General features: G+C 39.1%; 1 protein-coding gene across 2 annotated transcripts in view; it reads right to left on the bottom strand.

Moving 5' to 3' along the window:
- Window positions 1-18,357, bottom strand: part of CDK19 (cyclin dependent kinase 19) — a gene marked incomplete at both ends in the record, with an annotated part of 114,040 nt that overhangs the window by 85,367 nt on the left and 10,316 nt on the right. For both annotated transcript variants that reach the window (XM_079532965.1, XM_079532966.1), the window contains one exon: window positions 12,813-12,888. In XM_079532965.1, the coding sequence (XP_079389091.1) occupies window positions 12,813-12,888 (76 nt within the window). The remainder of the gene's footprint in view (window positions 1-12,812; window positions 12,889-18,357) is intronic.

Below are 18,357 nucleotides of genomic sequence, written 5' to 3'. Positions count from 1 at the left end.
CAAAAGGGTAGCATCAACTTAAGTCACATTTCTTATTCCTTCTCCCTGTGGCTCCATTATCACTGGTAGCATAATCAGATGTCTTCACTTCTTAAGATGAAATCCCTATTTATCAGACAACAAACTCAGGTCCACTTTCACATGCACATTTTACTGTCCTTCAGCTGAGCAACAAACAATTTGAGGCCTTGTATGCAGGCAGTCTCCACCACCATGACCATCACTCTGTCAACCTGAAAACACTGCAGAGTGTTTTGGAGTAAGTCCTTTCAAATACAGAAATTTCAGCTCAGTTCCCTTGAATGTGGCCCAGAAACAGTCACCTTTGCCATTATGCCTCCAGATTACTGGAGATATCCAAGGGCTACAGGGATCCATCTCACAATGGTGCCCACTAGTGTTCTCCAGTCCACACAATGGAGAGTAGCAAAGGCTAATCTACCTTCAGAGGATACCTTCTGTTGTCTTAGAAAACTCACCACAATTTCATAAATACTAATGAAACATTAGCAACAATGAGGTGTACCAGATGACATATTTCTTCATATGCTTCAGTTACGTGGATGATTATTTTCCCTTTCTTTCCCCATGTGCATGTGATGGAGGACCAATGAACACTGAAACTCAAATGATGAAACAGATAAACTAAGCACTCAAAAGTAAAGATAGCTCACTGGGCAGAAAAAGCTGCAAAACACCACCTATCCACTATCACCCTTAAATTCATTCAGAGCGCTTCATTCTCCAACGCCAATGACTTGAACTTGTTTCCCTCCTTCACCTTCTTCCTTTCTTGACTGATGAAGAGGGACCCATATCCTCAACTGCATATGTAACTGTCTCTGGTCAGGGTGGAAACTTCTGTAGGAGAACTTCACAGCTCTTATGTTTGTTTTTCCACATGCAATAGTAATCAGGCTCTGCGTATGTGCTACAGGCTCAAAACGAATCAGGTCAACACACTAGAGTCAATAGCACTACGAACTTGAAAGTAACAACTATTAAAGCAGAATATAGACAATCAGATCACCACAGACCACACATTAGAACTGAACACTTCAGGGCCTTACTAATTCAAACATGACAGGTACTTTTTAGGAAAGATCTCAAGTTATATTCCCACGTATTTACACTAGCATGCAGAACAACACAGAAATAATTACATGAACATCTGATAAGCAAGTAGATGCCAGTTTGAACATCTACTAAAGTAACCAAGAGTATTAATCAGAGAAGATTGGGTTTGCTCAATTTGCAGATTTTGCATTTTTTGAGGGTACTTCAGGGCACTTAATTTTATAAGACAGGAATGGAATAAGTTAAAGGAAGGCTTCTGCTGCACCAGCTTACATAGAATCATTTTATAGGAGAAAGATAACATTGAAGATAATTTAAATGGAATAGGAATACAGATCTGTTCTTCAGTCCTGTATGTGCTGAAGAAAAAGAATAATAATTCTGGAAGTACTGAAGGAAGAAAATAGGAATTTGAAAATGGTCTGGATTTGAGACGCCCTAAAGATGGAGAAGTGAAATAAACCATCTGGTCCCAGCCTGAAAATCTGAACAATGGAGATAGCTGAAAACCATTAAAACTGAAAGTCACAGAAGAATTCCTTATTGGAATACAGGGCTTTGAGCAAGCTCAGAGAACTTCAGATGGGGAATACTATGAAAGAAAACTTGTTAATGGTAAAATATTTAAGTCACGTGTAATATATGGTTATAGCAAGAATGTAAAAGGTTCAATGACCACCTCACCTCCAAAAGAAAAACAAAACAGACAAGATAAAGCCCCAGTAAGAGCAAAAATCGCTAATATGCAACAAAAATAACATGTCCCTTCCTTTTTGACAATTATTAGCCTGAACAAGAAAGATGTTCAGACGGATAAGAATACTGAACAAACCTTGGAGTTTGGTCAGAGAAACATCATTAATCACAGTAATAAGAAGAGTTTTGCAATAGTAGAAGCTCAGAGAAGCAGACACTGTACTGTTTGCAAATATTAAAGGCATTTGGAGAAAAAGGGAAAAGAAATCAGGGAAAACAGTACAAAAGGCAATTGAGATAAAAAGAAACCAGAGTAATCTAATAAGCAAGTGAAAAAATGGAAAGACAAAGAGAATTAAGAAAAACTCTGCAGGGGCCATGGGATGGGATAAGTCTGTTAGTGCAGAAAGAAAAGGCTTCCTCAAATGACTTCAAGTACTGGCAACCATTCTCATATTTCATAATTTGTCTCAAACAAAATTAATTTACTGATAGCTTCCTTTAATATCATGTTCTCATACTCAAAAAATGACATTTTTCCAACAGTAGAGTCTGTCAAGTCTACCCTCACTTCAATACCCTTGGGTGGCTGAATAGAAGAATGCTCAAGGTCAAAAGCATAATGAGTATACATACATACCCACAGATTTCGTGCATGTGTGTGCTACATCAGGCAAAGAGCAGTTTTAAGGAAACGTCCTGATGCTGCTAACAAGGAAGGAACATTTAGCCAGTCAGACGGTAAAATGGAGCACAGAAAAAAAACCCATGATGCTCACATCTTTGTCCTTTTAAAACCAAAATGCAAATTCAGTAAATCCTATGTACTAAGAACAGAATTCAAGACGATTCATTTGGTGACTGCTGTACTGTTAACTACAGTTCATAGGCTTCAGAAAGCACCCATGTCTCAAGATCCCCATACAGTAATGTATCAAAGCCTCACAAAGATAAGAAAAGTCTCAGAAAATGGAAACTGGATTCAAACAAAGCTATTTTTCAACCACAGATAATACACATGCAAAGGTTCACACACACAAAATGAAGAACCATACTGAAATTTAGAATGAAATTCAGCGAGGTTAATCAAGTTTCAGTGCAAGTTTTCAAGATGTCTTCCCTCCAAAAACAAAGTTGGCTACAAGCTTAAATATAAAACCTACAGAGTAAATACAACTGTAGACTCGAAATTCCATCCATTTAGCCATCAAAAAGTTGAAACCAATGCCAAATGAACTACTGAAAAATAACTTTTTCATGAGCATTTGATCAAGCTCTACAATTTTTTTCCTTGTTTACAAATGTTCTATTCTCAGTCTAGCCATCTCTAACCTGTATTAGTTTACTCCACTTAGGCACTATTAACTCTATTTTATTTCTGCCTCACAGACTCAATGAGGCACAGAGAACAAGAATGATGGGCTTCTATATCCAATGTGCATTACAGAAACACTGATTTTAATAGCTGAAAATGTTTCATCTCTATCCAAGTTAACTGGAAGTACAGTCATAGATGTGATACTAAAAAATAAAAAAAATAAAAAATTAAGCTTTTAAATGATAATAAGTGAAAAGAATGTAAAAGCTAAGGCTACTACCCTTTAAAAGTAAGTACTCCAGTGCTCTAACATTCAGTACTCTATATATTAGCAATTAATTTACAGCAGAAAGTCATTTGCATTTTACAGTGCAGGAAAAGAAACCTCCAACAGGCAAGGAAAGCTGAGAGTATGCAATGAAAGAATGAGACTCCTCAGGATCAATAAATCCCAGTGAATGGAAGCCCATCTCAAGCATACATACACAGATGCACACAGTTTGGAAAAAAATAAAAAATAATAAAAAAATAGGAGCAAACAGAGAACTATGTGAGGTTATGGAAAAACTGAGGCACGGTTCAAGCAGTAGCTGATGCTGCTGGGACATATACATCCATTCAGGTAAGACAGACAGACAGGACAGGGAAGGTAGTATTGTCCTGTATATGAAGAATGCGTATTAAAATACATGCAGTTTTTGTTTTTGATAGATGATGGGCTTCTCAACAGCTTGCAGGGCAGAAACAGCAGAAAGACCAGTATGGATGCCATGTTGGGACTGTGACAGTCACCTGATAAGTATGGAGAATCAAATCAAGTCTTCTGCACACTCCAAGCAAGTTCATGATTCACAGACCCTGGTCAATATGGGAGACACTGACCTCTCCTACATTCATTGGAAGAGCATAAGCAACCCAGGTGACTTCTGGAGGGCATCAGCAATAACTTCTTAACATGCTTACTGGATGAGTGAAGGAGAATAGCACGCAACTATTTCCAAACAATCAAGAATTGGTTGGAAACAGGACACCCAACAGCAGCCTTGGCTGTAGAGCCTGAGTGAAGATCTCAAGTAGCAGAGCACAGACCCGGGGCTTCAGAAAAGCGGACTTCAGCTTATTCAGGGGACTGGCCATGGGAGGCAGGCTCTGAAAAGCAAATGAACTCTGGAAAGCTGGCAAGGGTACTTAAAAATACAAGCATCAGTGGCCTGGCTTAGCTATGGTAATTGTCAGAGCTTCAGTGCCAAATGGGCAGTATACAGACATAGGTGAAAAAAGGGACGGGCTACACAGGAATATTTCAAAATCCAGGCATGTAAGGATTAAGTCAAGAAAGCAAAAGCTATCTTAGAATTCAGCCTTGCAAGGAACATTGAGGGCAACATGAAAAGCATCTGTTACTATGTTAGTTGTGAAAGGCTGAACTAGAAAATGTGAGACTGTTGCTAAATGAAGCAAGCAATTTAGTAACAGTAACTTAAAACAGAAGAGTCTCACCTTCTGTCAAGAATCCACTACTTGAAAATCAGTCATCAGCTCTCAGTCCGAGGCACCAAAAAATGGTCACGTGTAACGTTAAATTAACAAAAGGCATGTTGGAAAATTATATAAATCAAAATAGTATTCAAACAATTCTACATCTCCACACAAAATAAACTGAAAACAAATTTAAGCTAATTTTGCTTGACTACAGAGAAGGCATAAAACAAAAACACGAAATGCAAAGAAAAAGAGAAGAGAAAATAAACAGATAGGATAGAAATCTAGGAAACAAGATTTTTAGAACATACCACTTGAAGCATTAAAACATATTCAGACGCGTTTTTGTACATAGACTCAATCTCAATAGTATTTGACAGGTTTTTTAAATGTCTTTCCTGCATTACCTGCAAGCCTATTATTCTTTATCCAAGCAATAAAGCAGCATTTGCTTTCAGTGCATTGCTGCCTCCAACTTAACCTAAAGAGGATTAGATTTGCTTTGTTTATTCATTTCTGTTGAAGTCACCATCAGTTAGTCCTGCATTTGTGTGCATCCGAAAGTATTGCAGATTTGAAGTCAGTAGCAAATTGAAAGCGAAAACAACTGAGCCAGAAGAGCACTGAACACCCATTTTCCCTACTTAACTTCACTGAGAATTTGGATTATATCCTAAATGATGTTAAGTAACAGTCAGAGAGGCCTCTGACTCACACTGCATTGCAATGAGGGAAAAGCTTTCCTTCTCTTCCGTTTAACAAACTTGCCACAAATTTGTCAATGCTTTTTTCCTGCTGTGAGCACAAAGATACAACTTCAAGAAAATGAAAAATGCCTCTGTATGAAAAACAGCACTTCAAATAAGGTAGTCAGAAAGCGTGTTAAAAGCAGTATTATCTTTCTTTCCCTGCAGCCTGCCCTATTGTTAAACTGCTAAAGGGAAATGGTTGTAGACAGACAATAGAATTGACTGCCTTCTTCAGATGACGCTCTACTTTTGTCACAACTGCACGACAAAATATTACACTTCAAGCAGTGAAACCTATTTTCATAAACTGTAAAGTGCATTTACGTATTGATACAGTCAATTGATAAAACACAAATCTTTCTATTTAGCAGATTTATTACATGCTTCTTGTCCATTTTTAATGAAGTTCAATTGTTCTTTCAGATAAAATACGGACAAGAAGCATCCACGGAACAAAGAGGGAATTCAGGTAACCCCTCACACACCAAAAAAGTACTTAAATTACACAGATTAGTCAAGATTAGAGCATGCAACTCAGAGAGCTCTTATTTCTTTACGTGGCATGCAAAACATAAGTTCTCACATAGCTGAACCAAGCCTTCTTTCTAGCTGATTCATACTTAAAGTCATGATACACAGATACTTCTAGCCAACACACTCTAATTCCCTAATAAAAATCCCTTCAATTTTTATTTTTAAACTTACACACATTTCATCACCTCCAGCTATTAAAAAAAGAGAGTGGTGTTTCAAAGTTTCCACAAACAAATGCAACAATCTTTTCTAATTAGGTAGCAGAGAATTTACGGTGAGATTCCTACATTGCCAATTATTTTACATAATCATATTATTTTGGCAAGGGGAAAAGGAGTTCTGACATTCAAAAGGAATCTCCTACAGTACATGTACTCGTGAATACACTTTTTTTTTTTTTTTCCTAAACACCTTGTTTTTCCTACAGTCGTGTTAAAACTAGGGACTCAAGTTAGAAACATACTTTTTTACATCACAGTAAACACTGTGATATTGTAAGACAAGGAAAAGGTCAATACAGCCAAAATAAAAGACGTGTATGGATTATAAAAATCCATGCAACTGTATTTGAAAAGAGTCAACGGCACTACAAGTTTTCAGAGTGATTTATTTATATCAAAAAGTTATTGTTAGTCCCATATAGCTGATGCTTTCCACATTCTTAACAGAAAAAAAAATGGGTCAAACAAGTTAGGCCACTCTGAACTAGGGTCTCCAATTAAGTAGTTTCACATTTAGCTCATTTATCTAAGTGGTTTCCAATTCAAGAGATGGGAGCAGTTTGGAAGTTACGTACAGTGCCTGACAGTGGCAGGAGCAAAGCAGCTTTCCTGGCTCTATCAGCAAGGCACGACCCGGACTCCCAAGCAGCCCTAGACCATGGGATCAGTAGCACTGCTGAGAAACATGGCAAATATGCAAAGTGCAAAAAGACGTAGACAGCAAGTTTAGCTTGGCTCAGGCTCTGCACTTTGACACCACAGACTCCAAAAGCTGGAAGGAGGATAAGCAGCCCCAAATGAGCTGTTTATCACAGAACAGCTCTGACTGGAGAGGACCTTAAAGATCATCTATTTCCAACCCTCTGCCATAGGCAGGGCTGCCACCCCCCAGCTTTGCTGCCCAGGAACCCATCCAACCAGGCCTTCAGCACCTCCAGGGATGGGGCACCCACAGCTTCTCCGGGCAGCCTCTGCCACTACCTCACTCCGAGTAAAGAATTTCTTCTAAACATCTAACCTAAATCTCCATCTTTCAGCCTAAAGCCATTCCCCCTTGTCCTGTCACTATCAGACTGGGCAAAATGTCAGCCCCCTCCTGCTTGTAAGCCCCCTACAGAAACTGGAAAGGTTGCAATGAGATCTCTGCAGAGCTTCCTCTTCTCTGAAGCTGAACAAGCTCAGCCCCCTCAACATCCTTCATAGAAGAGTTGCTCCAATCCTTTGACCACTTTCAGGGCCCTTCTCTGGTCCCACTTTAACAGCTCTGTGTCCTACCTGTACTGGGGGCCCCACGTCCAGATAGCAGATAAGGCCTTACATAGACAGAACAGAGGGGGAAGGACAATTACCTCCCTCACTCTACTGACCAATCCTCTTGTGGTGCAGCCCAGGAAACTGCTGGCCTTCCAGGCTGTAAGTGCACACTGCTGGTTCACGTCCAGTTTTTCATCCATCAGGACATTCCAAGTCCTGCTCTCAACGAGTTGTTTTCCCACTCTATACTCATATATGGGATTGCCTTGACCTGAGTGCAGCATCTTGCACTTGGCCTTGTTGAACCTCATTTAAGTTCTCAAGTGCTTACTTTTTGAGTCTGTCCAGGTCCCTTTGAATGGTGTCCCTTCTTCCTTATGTCAACAGCATCGCTCAGTTTGCTGTTGACAACAAACTTGCTGAGGGTACACTCAAGCCCACTATCCTAGTGAAGGTCACGGACAGCAGGGGGGCAATAGGAAAAATGTAAAAGCAAAGGGATGGAGCCCTTACTCATGAGATCTGACAAAGAGAAAAAGTTTAGAAAACTACCATTTAACCAAAAAGCCTTTTAAAGCCCTGCCCACCCACAGGAACTGAGGAGCCCAAAACATTTGTACCCTCTAGCACTTTGTAATATACATTGCATCAATAGGCAAAACGCCTGAAAATAATTTGTGCATGCTGAATTGTTTGAATGAGCTTTCAGTACCTCATTTAACATTAGTCAGAATTATTTTAGCCTGTCCCTATAAATGCCAGTAGGAACACAAAGGCCAGTGAGAGCTCCCACCAGCATCCCACAGTGTGCTGGCACCACGTCAAGGTCTCCCAGAAGGAGCAGCCTTGGCAGCTTCACCAACAGCCAGCACACACAGGCACAGGATGCAGCAGCTGAAGTGATTATGCATCCCAGATCCCAAAATACACAGAGGGCAGAACTACAACCGTTCAGACCACTCATAAACAAGGCTAGGTATAAAAAGCTGCTGCTCTGTGGCTATTCCCTATTAAACCATCTGTAATAGTCTCATTTTTCCCCCACATTAAAAAAAAAAAAAAAAAAAAGTGCTGATACAGAAAAGTCCAATGAAGCTTAGAGTTAAGATCACTATTTACAGAAAAGATGGCTAGAAATGACAATTTATCCTTGGAAGAGATGAAATTCACAGTGTTGGCAATAGAGAGAAAAGCCAGACAGACCCAGGAGCTGACAGGCAGCCTCCTAGCACTAATTCAAGTCAATGGTTCAAGGGAAAAGAAACCTTTACTAGTTGTCATCTGCCTACAAGCTATGCATTAGGAACAAAAGCAATTTTATAAAAAGATACTCTTCAGCTTTTGATTTTCGGGGTTTAAAACAATTTCAGAGCAAGACCACACACACCGTGGTAAAAGTGACTTACAAACATTCATTGGCTTCCAGGACATTTTACTGCTATACTTACTACACTGTGCTGTCTCAAAAGAAAACAAAAAACAAAAAACAAAAAACAAAAAACAAAAAAAAAAAAAAAAAAAAACCAACAAATGGAACACACTAAGAACACTGACTGTTGAGTGCTTTTGAGGAAAATCAAATTTACTTTTGATTTCTCATTGAATTTTTTTGGAAACGCAATCAGCCAGGGAACAGCTATAAATACCAGATGAAATACATACCTCAGTGGCAAACAGATAAAAAAAAAATTCACAGGGACAAGAGTTCAGACCTTTCAGAAAATTCCCAATTGCTTTGCTTAAGACACCTAATTTCAGTGACCACTCAGGAATAGTAGCTGTGTCCAGTAAATGGAGACTTCAGAACCCCTCTGGGAAACCCATGCCAGTACTCAGTTTAAAAAAAAAAAAAAAAAAAAAGAAAAAAAGAGTTGTGGGAGGTTTATTGTGCTCAGATGGAGTTTCATGGATTTTAATTAGTGCCCGTTGCCTTCTGTCTTGTCCATGGGCACCACTAAGTCTGACTCCCATTTCTTTGAACTTTCCCTTCAGGGATTTATACATACGTAAGATTCCCCCCTCAACCCTTCTCCAGAATCAACAGTACCAGCTCTCGCAGTCTTTCCTCGTATAAAAGATGCTCCAGACCTTTAATCATCTTTATCATTCATGCCCTAGGTCTCTCTTGTACTGGAGAGCCTAGGATTGGAACCAGTTCTCCAAGTAAGGCCACACCAGTGCTGAATAGAGAGGAAAGATCACCTTCCCCAGCCTGCTGGCAATGCTCTGCCTAATGCAGCCTAGGATGCTGTTAACCATCTTTGCCCTGAGGATGCCTTGCTGGCTCATGGTCAGCTTGCTGTCCAACAAAGCCTTCTTTGCATAGTTACTTTCCAGGCAGCTGCTGCCCAGCATCTACTGGTGCCTGGAGTTATTTCACCTCTGTGTGGAACTGCATTTTTCTTTGTTGAACTCCACAGGATTCCTCTCAAATCATTTTTCCACAGCTTGTTGAGGCTCCTGTGAACAGCAGCACAACTCTCTGATGTACCCACAACTCCTCAATTTCGTTTAACCCATAAACTTCTTGGCTGTGATGCAGATTTACGCTGTGCTCACACCTCTCAGAATCCAGAACTCCATCCTCTCTTCCAAATAAGTCAATATAATGGAATAAGCCAATAATACAGAAGCCTCCCAAATCGCTCACAACCAGAATTTTTCTATTGACTTTCAGATTAGCCCATGCCACCATTCAGCCTTTAGTTTCTGCAATTCCTCATGTGAAATTCAGCATAAATTTGAGTAAGTTAACCGCTGACTCATTCATATTTTTCAGCTTTACTTTTTCAAATGTTCATGCCTGAAGCCCAGCAACAACATATCTCTCAAGAGCACACAAATAGTTGGCGTTTCAATTATCTTCAGAACATACTCTGCTTACAGGGAAGAAATTAGAGCCTCTTTTGGATACAATTATTATCACATAAGAATCTCCTCTAGCATTTCAACATTCCAGTACAACAGAACTGACTGCAATATGGATTCCTGCTTCAGGAGGGTCACAGAATGATTTGGGTTGGAAGGGATCTTTAAGATCATCTAGTTCCAACCCCCTGCTATAGGCAGGGACACCTCCCTCTAGACCAGGTTGCTCACAGCCCCATCCAGCCTGGCCTTGAATGCTTCCAGGGAGGCATCCACAACCTCACTGGGCAACCTGTTCCAGTGTCTCACCACCCTCACAGTAAAGAATTTCTTCCTAATATCTAGTCTAAATCTACCCTCTTGTAGTTTAAAACCATTTCTCCCTGTCCCGTCACTACCTGCCCTAACAAAAAGGTTGCTACCCAGCTTTCCTGTAGGCCCCCTTCAGGTACTGGAAGGCCACAATAAGGTCCCCTCAGAGTCTCTTCCACAGGCTGAAGAGAAGATATCATCCTGCAGTTGAAAAAAAAAAATGTAATAATCACTCACCCCAGGAGCTAGTAGATTTATTCTGAGTATTTAGGCAATACTACATACAAACCAGTCTTGAATCACAGCACTCAAATGCCTTTCAATTCAGTAATATATTCCTCAATCACACTGTCAGTGTTTTCAGGTTACAGAACTACTAAATCATTCTGAACAAAACACAGTTGAGTATACCAGTGTTTCTTCCATCTGCTGAGCTTACAAAGAACATTAGAAAAGAAAGAATGAGTGCTAAGTTTGGGATTTTTTACTTGATATTGTGTGTGTGTGTCTGTCTATCTGTTTTGGGTTGTTTTGTGTTTTTTTTGTTTGTTTGGTTGGTTGGTTTAAGTTAAATGTCAAAAGAACTATACCCATGACATTTTAAAACCACTTCTTTTCAGGCTAATATTCCTGTCTTAATCAGTAAACACTACACTTTTAAATACAAGATTAACAATTAATGCATTAGTTATAAATCTTCTTCTCTTTGTGGAAAACACCTTTGATCCTGCCTGTTTGCTAGAAAAATAACCACTTCTTTTCCAATTATTTCATCTTTACCATTTACATATTTCTAATATTTGACAACCCAGAAATTTCATTGAGGCAGGCAGCGATCTGCTACTTATCCCCAGTTATAGAGTTTTACTATGAAGTTTAGAGAAGAGTAAAATAACACCCAAGGAAGAATTAAAAGAGTAACTATTGAGAGGATCTAAACAATTTATGCAACTGCTATTTGCACAAAGCTTGAACAATTTAAAAACAAATAATTAAGGAATGAAATGATGATATATGGTTAGAGGACAAAGTAATCTGACACTATTTCCTCACAATGTTGTGTCTGGCAGAACCAGCTCCGTACCACAGTGCTATCATGACAAAAGTCTCCTCTGGACTATATTCCACACACTGATTCTTGTCTTTTGTCTGTTTTAAATCATACTACTATGGAGACGAAGAAACTGAAAAATACTTCACTGCTGTCAAAACAGACTTAGGCAGAAATATTAGCAAAAAGGCCACTGAGTAGATTTTGTGTAAAGCAATCAACAGCAATGGAGCCAACTCTCAAATCCCTCAGTGACCTTGACCTTGCAGTGACAAGCACTTCAAAAGGACAGTATTTTTATCTGTTATGGCTCTTGACACAGAATTACTGTGTGCACTGTGCTGAACACAGTACTGCTCAGTTTGTGAATATCACAAATTTGTAATGCTTCACAATGTATTGAGCACCTGAATACTGTACATCTGCACAACAGTACCAGCTTATAAAAAGCTGTAGGCACAAATGGTGCCTTATATTTCCAAAAGCCCTCAGCATACTGACAGCATTCAAAGAAGGTAAATATTTAATCAAGCAAATGCACTTATGTTGTAATGCAGGAAATTCTTGCACTGCAAAATTTTACTCATTATCCAGCATTTCAACAGTACTGCATATTTTCAGTCAGAACTCACTCTTTAGATGTTTTTGATCCTCACAGAAAAACATCTAATTCTTACCAACTTTGAAGGAGTTTATATAAATATATGTACATATGAGCACTACTGTGCCATTTTTTTTCCCTTAAGATACATGTAATAAAAATACAAGTAAAGCTGTTTTTATTTTGCTATGAAACTTCTCTGTACTTAGCAAAGCAAAAAAGGAATGAGGAAAACAAGCTGTTATCAGGTACCAAACCATTAGTCTGACATAAAATACACTGTTAGCAAGCTGACTTGTAATGACAGTTGTAATCTTTCAAAACCATTTTCTTACAAGTCATTTTAAAACCACCCAGTTTTGAAACAAACCTTGATTAAAAGGGTCACATTTATTTCCTTCTCAACACAAAAGCATGCAAGCCAAAACACCAGAGAAGGCCATTACCATTAACCTAGCAAGAATGTCTCTTTCCACACACCAGAAAAGAATTTGTTATTTACAAAGTATTTTATGAAAAGCTCATGTTTGATTAACTTTCATACTTGCATACTTCAAGGAAAACATTTACATAATCTTACTGTAGAGAAAATTAAAATACTTGTTGAATAAGAATGTCATTAAAAATAGTTTTGTTTAAGTACACTTACTGCAATCTCTCTACAGGCCGACATGGATATCCCTGTACCTTCAATTTGCTTCAGTGCATACTCCTTTTCATCTTTTCTGTACAAAAAAAAAAAAAAAAAAAAAAAAAAAAAAAAAAAAAAGAATCTTTTTAGCTCTGACTTATGTCATATCAATAATACAAGTACAATGATTTATTTTTATTTGTTCTAGATCAAGAAGCTAAAAGCCTATTTTTTATGCATAAATTACACTAAGACATTCAAGGCTTAAAGGCTTCCCTTTAAATACCAATTTCAAACACTACAAACAAAACCTCCTTCATAAATAAATGTTGCTAACCTGTCTCCATCTCTCTCTAAATGATAACTATAACTGCAAATAGATCTACAGACAGTTTTGGAGACTTTTCCTACAATTCTCAGACAGTGGCTATCACAAAGAAGCAGCACGCATCCCACGCCTGGAAAACTCCCCTGAAAGTATCTAGAAACTACAAGGATCTTACTTGAATTTATGAGCCACCATCAATCAAGTTTTAAATTAAAACATAATAGCATGCCAAAAGCGAAATGTGAATTTCACCAGGCAAGTCTGCATTTGCCAGACCCAAAAGTACAGGACTCCTGCTGAGCGCCTGCTATCACAGACCCCTACACACTGCGCTCTGAAGTGCAAAGTTGAAGAACATGAAACAACTGCAGTTTGCAGCAGGTTGCAGGAAAGCAAATAGGACAGGCAAATGAGTAGTATGTAGGTCAGTCTGAAAGTAATGCCTCCCATTTATTTCCATGGAAACTACAACAGGCACAGAGAGCACAATAATACCATATAATAGAGCAAATTCTCAGCTACAAAACACGATTTTTCCACACAGTCGCCACCTTTAGTTATGCATTTCTGACAATGATGAACAAGAGCCTGTATGCTGAGCCAGTAGCAGCCTACACCAGCCGAGGTGATCCACTGTCACTGTTACCACTGCCGAAATGCAGCACCTACCACCTCACATCCACTGTTTGGCCTCCATCAATGTTCAGCAAGTATTAATGAATGACAATGAAAGCAATTTTTTCCACATGGAGGAACTCAATAACACACCTCTTCTTCATACATACTTCAGACTGTCCCTCTGCTGCCATCAGTCACATGGCAACAGCACATGCTGGAATACTGGCAAGAAGGTTCAACCTCTACTGCCATACCACCAACATCCACCTCTGACATCACAGGCCAACATAATGAAATAGGAGGTACTGCTTTCAGAGCAGCTCTTGTGATACAACATTATCTCCTTAATGCTTACAGAAAGGTTTGGTAGGATTCAGCTGCAATAAGTGGGTGTTTAGAAAGCACCATTACCCATGGTACTTATGCACTTACATTGGCTCACCAATTACAACTTCTGGACAACTCAGTAACTCGCAATCTCCTAAATTCCCTACAGCAACTTTCCCTTCTTTCCAGTCCCACACCATTTCATTTTACTACCCAGAAAAACTAAATTGCTCTCAGCCTAGGGGGTAAAAATTGTTGTTGCTCGTTCCAGAAGCACTTCAACCTATGCTATTTTAAGAACAAACAACTTTTCAACAAAATAAAATTAAATAAAAACCTGATGATGGGAGTTACTCCTCAGAACTTCCTGACTGTACTGCAGGTTACTGAGCACAAGGCTCCTCAAGGCCTACCAGCAACAATTCAGAACCTCTCATTACAAAAATCCATAGTGGTGTCAGGCTGTAACCTCATCCTTCACCTCACGGTTTCTTCCCTGGCCAAAAAAGATAACATTTTAGCTTGTATAGTGCAAAGGACAACGCTGTCCTGTCCCCACAACGTTTTACTCAATTGGTTTTATTTGCATTTTGCAGTATTCAATGCAGGAAATGAAATTACAGTTATTTTATCTTCTGGTAACGCTTTTGGTTTTTCTTTTCCATAGGTTTAAAAAAAAATTAAAGGTACAGTTCAGATGATTTAGAATAACTAAAACATTTCAAGGGCATCACAGAATCACAGAATCGTAGGGGTTGGAAGGGAGCTCCAGAGATCATCGAGTCCAACCCCCCTGCCAAAGCAGGTTCCCTACACCAGGTCGCAACTGTCACATCTGTAAAATCACACTGTCTTACCTACTGCAATTGCACTTCAGAGTAGTCTCATCAGATGAGAAACTTTTACATACAAGGCAATGGAAGACTAGAAACAACTTTGCCCAAGATCATATGGAGAAAAAAAACAAGGACCTTAAAATTTCACATGATTCAAACTATTGTTTTATCCATATTGTTCAAGTTCTTAAACTTTTAGCGATGGACTCTCTTGAATTCACATTTAATTTAACATACATACCAAATTCATTATTAATTATCCACAGAAGAACTAGCCTATAAATCACAGCGAAACTGCAGTTATGACTATTACATCAGTTAATACAGATATTAACATTATACTATATTTAAGAAAATCGTTATTTGTATAAATGCATTGCACTGCAAACTAAAAAAAAAAAATAAAAAAAATAAAAAAAAAAATCATACAGCATCTTGAAATACACAATAAAAACATTCCAGTATCCAGACAGGAAAAAAAAAAAAAAAAAAAAAACTTAACAGAAAATAACAATTTCCTTCTCTAAGCAACATTCACAGAATAATTCTGAGTTCGTAGGACAAAGCCTGGGAAAACTACACAGCTCAGTGTCCTTAGAGCAAAGTACTGGGGTAACACCACATCCTACAGCTTGTTATACTCTAACCATATTGTTTAATTGTTGCCACATAGCATAAAGTTCAGCAGTCAGCCAGAGATCAACCCAGTTACAAACGTCTTTCCCTCCACTAAGCAAAGACACGACACCAAAGTGAACCTAGACATTAACTGAAAAATCTTCCATGGTACGTAGATCACTAAGTATTGCAGGAACAAAGCCACTGCATGGATCACATCTGGCACTGGCTAACAGGCACAAGCTGCTCACAGCTACAGAGCACATGGCCACAGCCTCTTAAGAAAGTATTAGCAGCAGTAAAAGTGAAAAGGTCTAGAATTAACTGGAAAAAGTGTTTTAATCCTTCCAGAAAGGAAGAGTTCTTACACTTCAGTCTTTCCTATGCAGAAGTACCCTTTAGTCTAAAAGAATTGAGACAAAAAAACCAGCATGCACTGTCACTATGGTACACATTCTTCAGCAAGCAGGGAAGTCATTTTCTGTTATTCTTTTCCTCTCTCCATACCAAGCCTCATGCAGCCAGCAGCTCAGCCAGCTCCTTTTAGCCACACTGCAACCAGCCACAAATGAAAGATATTGGGAATCTACATGTTGATCTTCATTTACTTCTACAGAACAGTATCCACATTGAATTTCAATAAATATATGTTATTCAATGAAAGTAATGGATTAGACCACCAAATTTCTGCCTCATCTCCCACTAGTGGGAAGTTCAGCATCTCAGTAATGCCTGTGGGCTCGCTGTGTAGCCGGCCTGCCTGCTGATCCAGGGAGCCTGGTAGGAGGCTTCACTGTGCTGCAAGCAGAGCAGCACACACGTATAGGGCACAGGAAAGGATGCAGCAGACACGCACATCCCCTCATGTGCTTGAATTCATGGGGCAGGGTGGAAAGCCAGCCTCCTTAGCAGGTGGTGACTAGACAAGGCCAGTGTCATTTCAGAGTCCTCACATCCAGCTTGCAGTCTCAGCTCCCACACGCATTCCTCTCCTGGTGTTATCCACACTGCCTGGGAAGATGGTATGGTTCATCACTTACAGGATATACGCTCTGACACCACATGGTATCATTCTGAGTGTGGTGATGAACAAATTTCTATCTTGAATAGAAGCTGCAGGAAGCTTCGTACTTCAGAACGTTCCAGCAAATTTAACAGTCTTTCATGAAGTGCTGTAATGCCAGAAATCACACAGAAACAAGAAACAAACAAAAAAAAAACACAAGACACAGTGCATGCATTTTTCCATGGCCCTAAAAAGAAAATACAACAGCAACTATAGACACATGCTCAAAGCTGACAGACAAAATAGGACAAAGTGTTTTAGAAAAATTTATTTAACACTAGGCATGAGTGATATGTAAAATGACATACAGACTTAACTGAAGTCAAGACCAAAACCAGTTGCAATTACATTCTTCTGCCCTCTAGAATTAAAGTAACTATTTCTACCTCTAGAACAGATATGGTGCCTTATCAGGTTATATTCATGAGAACTTCTGAAACAAAACTCCACATTTCTAGCATGCTGCTTTAGAATCATATTGATCAAATGGAGCCTCTTGGTTTTTACTAGCAGACCTGAACAAACCTTTTGTGTGCAACAGCTGCAACAGCAGATCAGAAGTCTTAAATTTGAGATGCGAGAAACAAAGTTTGCATCTCTTCTGCAGCCACACACCTAAATAAAACTGGGAGCAGCAGAGGGAGGAGGAAACAAACCTACACCACACAATAGTTTTTACTATGCAATACAAAAACAATTTGAAAACGATCTCCAACCTTGATTCAAGTACACACAAGGAAAACACTCTTAAGAACCGAACACATGCCACACACTGCACTGCATTTCTGGATCTTGCATCTCAGCATGCCTTCATAATATCAATTTTCAACAAGGGGCCTGAATGCTACACAGTTTATCAGCACCACAGTTAATCAGCCTGTTGATGACCACAGAATTCTACCAGGTCTCCCTCCAGACATCCCAGATGATGTCAGCAACCTTTGCACATGCATGCAGTCACACCAGAAGGCAGCACTTCTCCTTACTCCGCTACTTCCAAGGCCTGGAGCTCAAACGTGAAACCCTTCTGTCATCTGTGAACATACCAGAAGAGGCAGGGAAGGCAACATAACTTTAGAGATCACCCTTCTCAAAACCTAATAATACCAAGCTCCTTAATGTTAGGCATATCTTCCTCCATCATTTTACAGTTTTTTGTTTGTTTTTTAATACACTTGTCAGCATCAGGTATTTGCATAAATGCATGTACAAAGGAAGGCTAACTCAGTACTCTTAATTCGTGAATTTATTTAAGCAATGATTTTTGTCTTGCTTTTTTCTAAGAAATTAAAAAGCCATCCACCACAAAATATACAAGAACTTTATAATTTCGTTCGTTGAAATCAGTATTCTAAAATCAAGTCCAATATAAACGCTGTAGAAGTTGTACAAGATGTTTGAACACAGAGCAACTGCTCACGACAACTAGCCTCTAAAAAAAGGTCTGCCTTTCATTACATACATTGCAAGAAACACACAGAAGAACAATTACACTGAGCTTAGCCTGCTGGAAAATCTGACACATCCCAGCCATGTAAAAGGGCTCGTGTTAAAAGTACCACTGGCATCAGGCTATGAATAGACTCTGGGTGTTATCACAGTATCTTATTAGAAGATGACCTATACCCTACTTTTATTCCATTTTCTGTAGAATATCTTCAGGTATACCTTTAAAAAACACTTGACATGGCTGCTCTTCTGCTTCTTATTCCTTTGGAATCCAGCCTATAAACTCAGAGGAGATGTGCACATTAAAGAGGAGAGAACTTC

The sequence above is a fragment of the Tetrao urogallus genome (assembly GCF_951394365.1).
Source record: "Tetrao urogallus genome assembly, chromosome: 2".
Taxonomy (NCBI): Eukaryota; Metazoa; Chordata; class Aves; order Galliformes; family Phasianidae; genus Tetrao; species Tetrao urogallus.
This window is presented reverse-complemented; position numbering and strand designations above follow the sequence as displayed.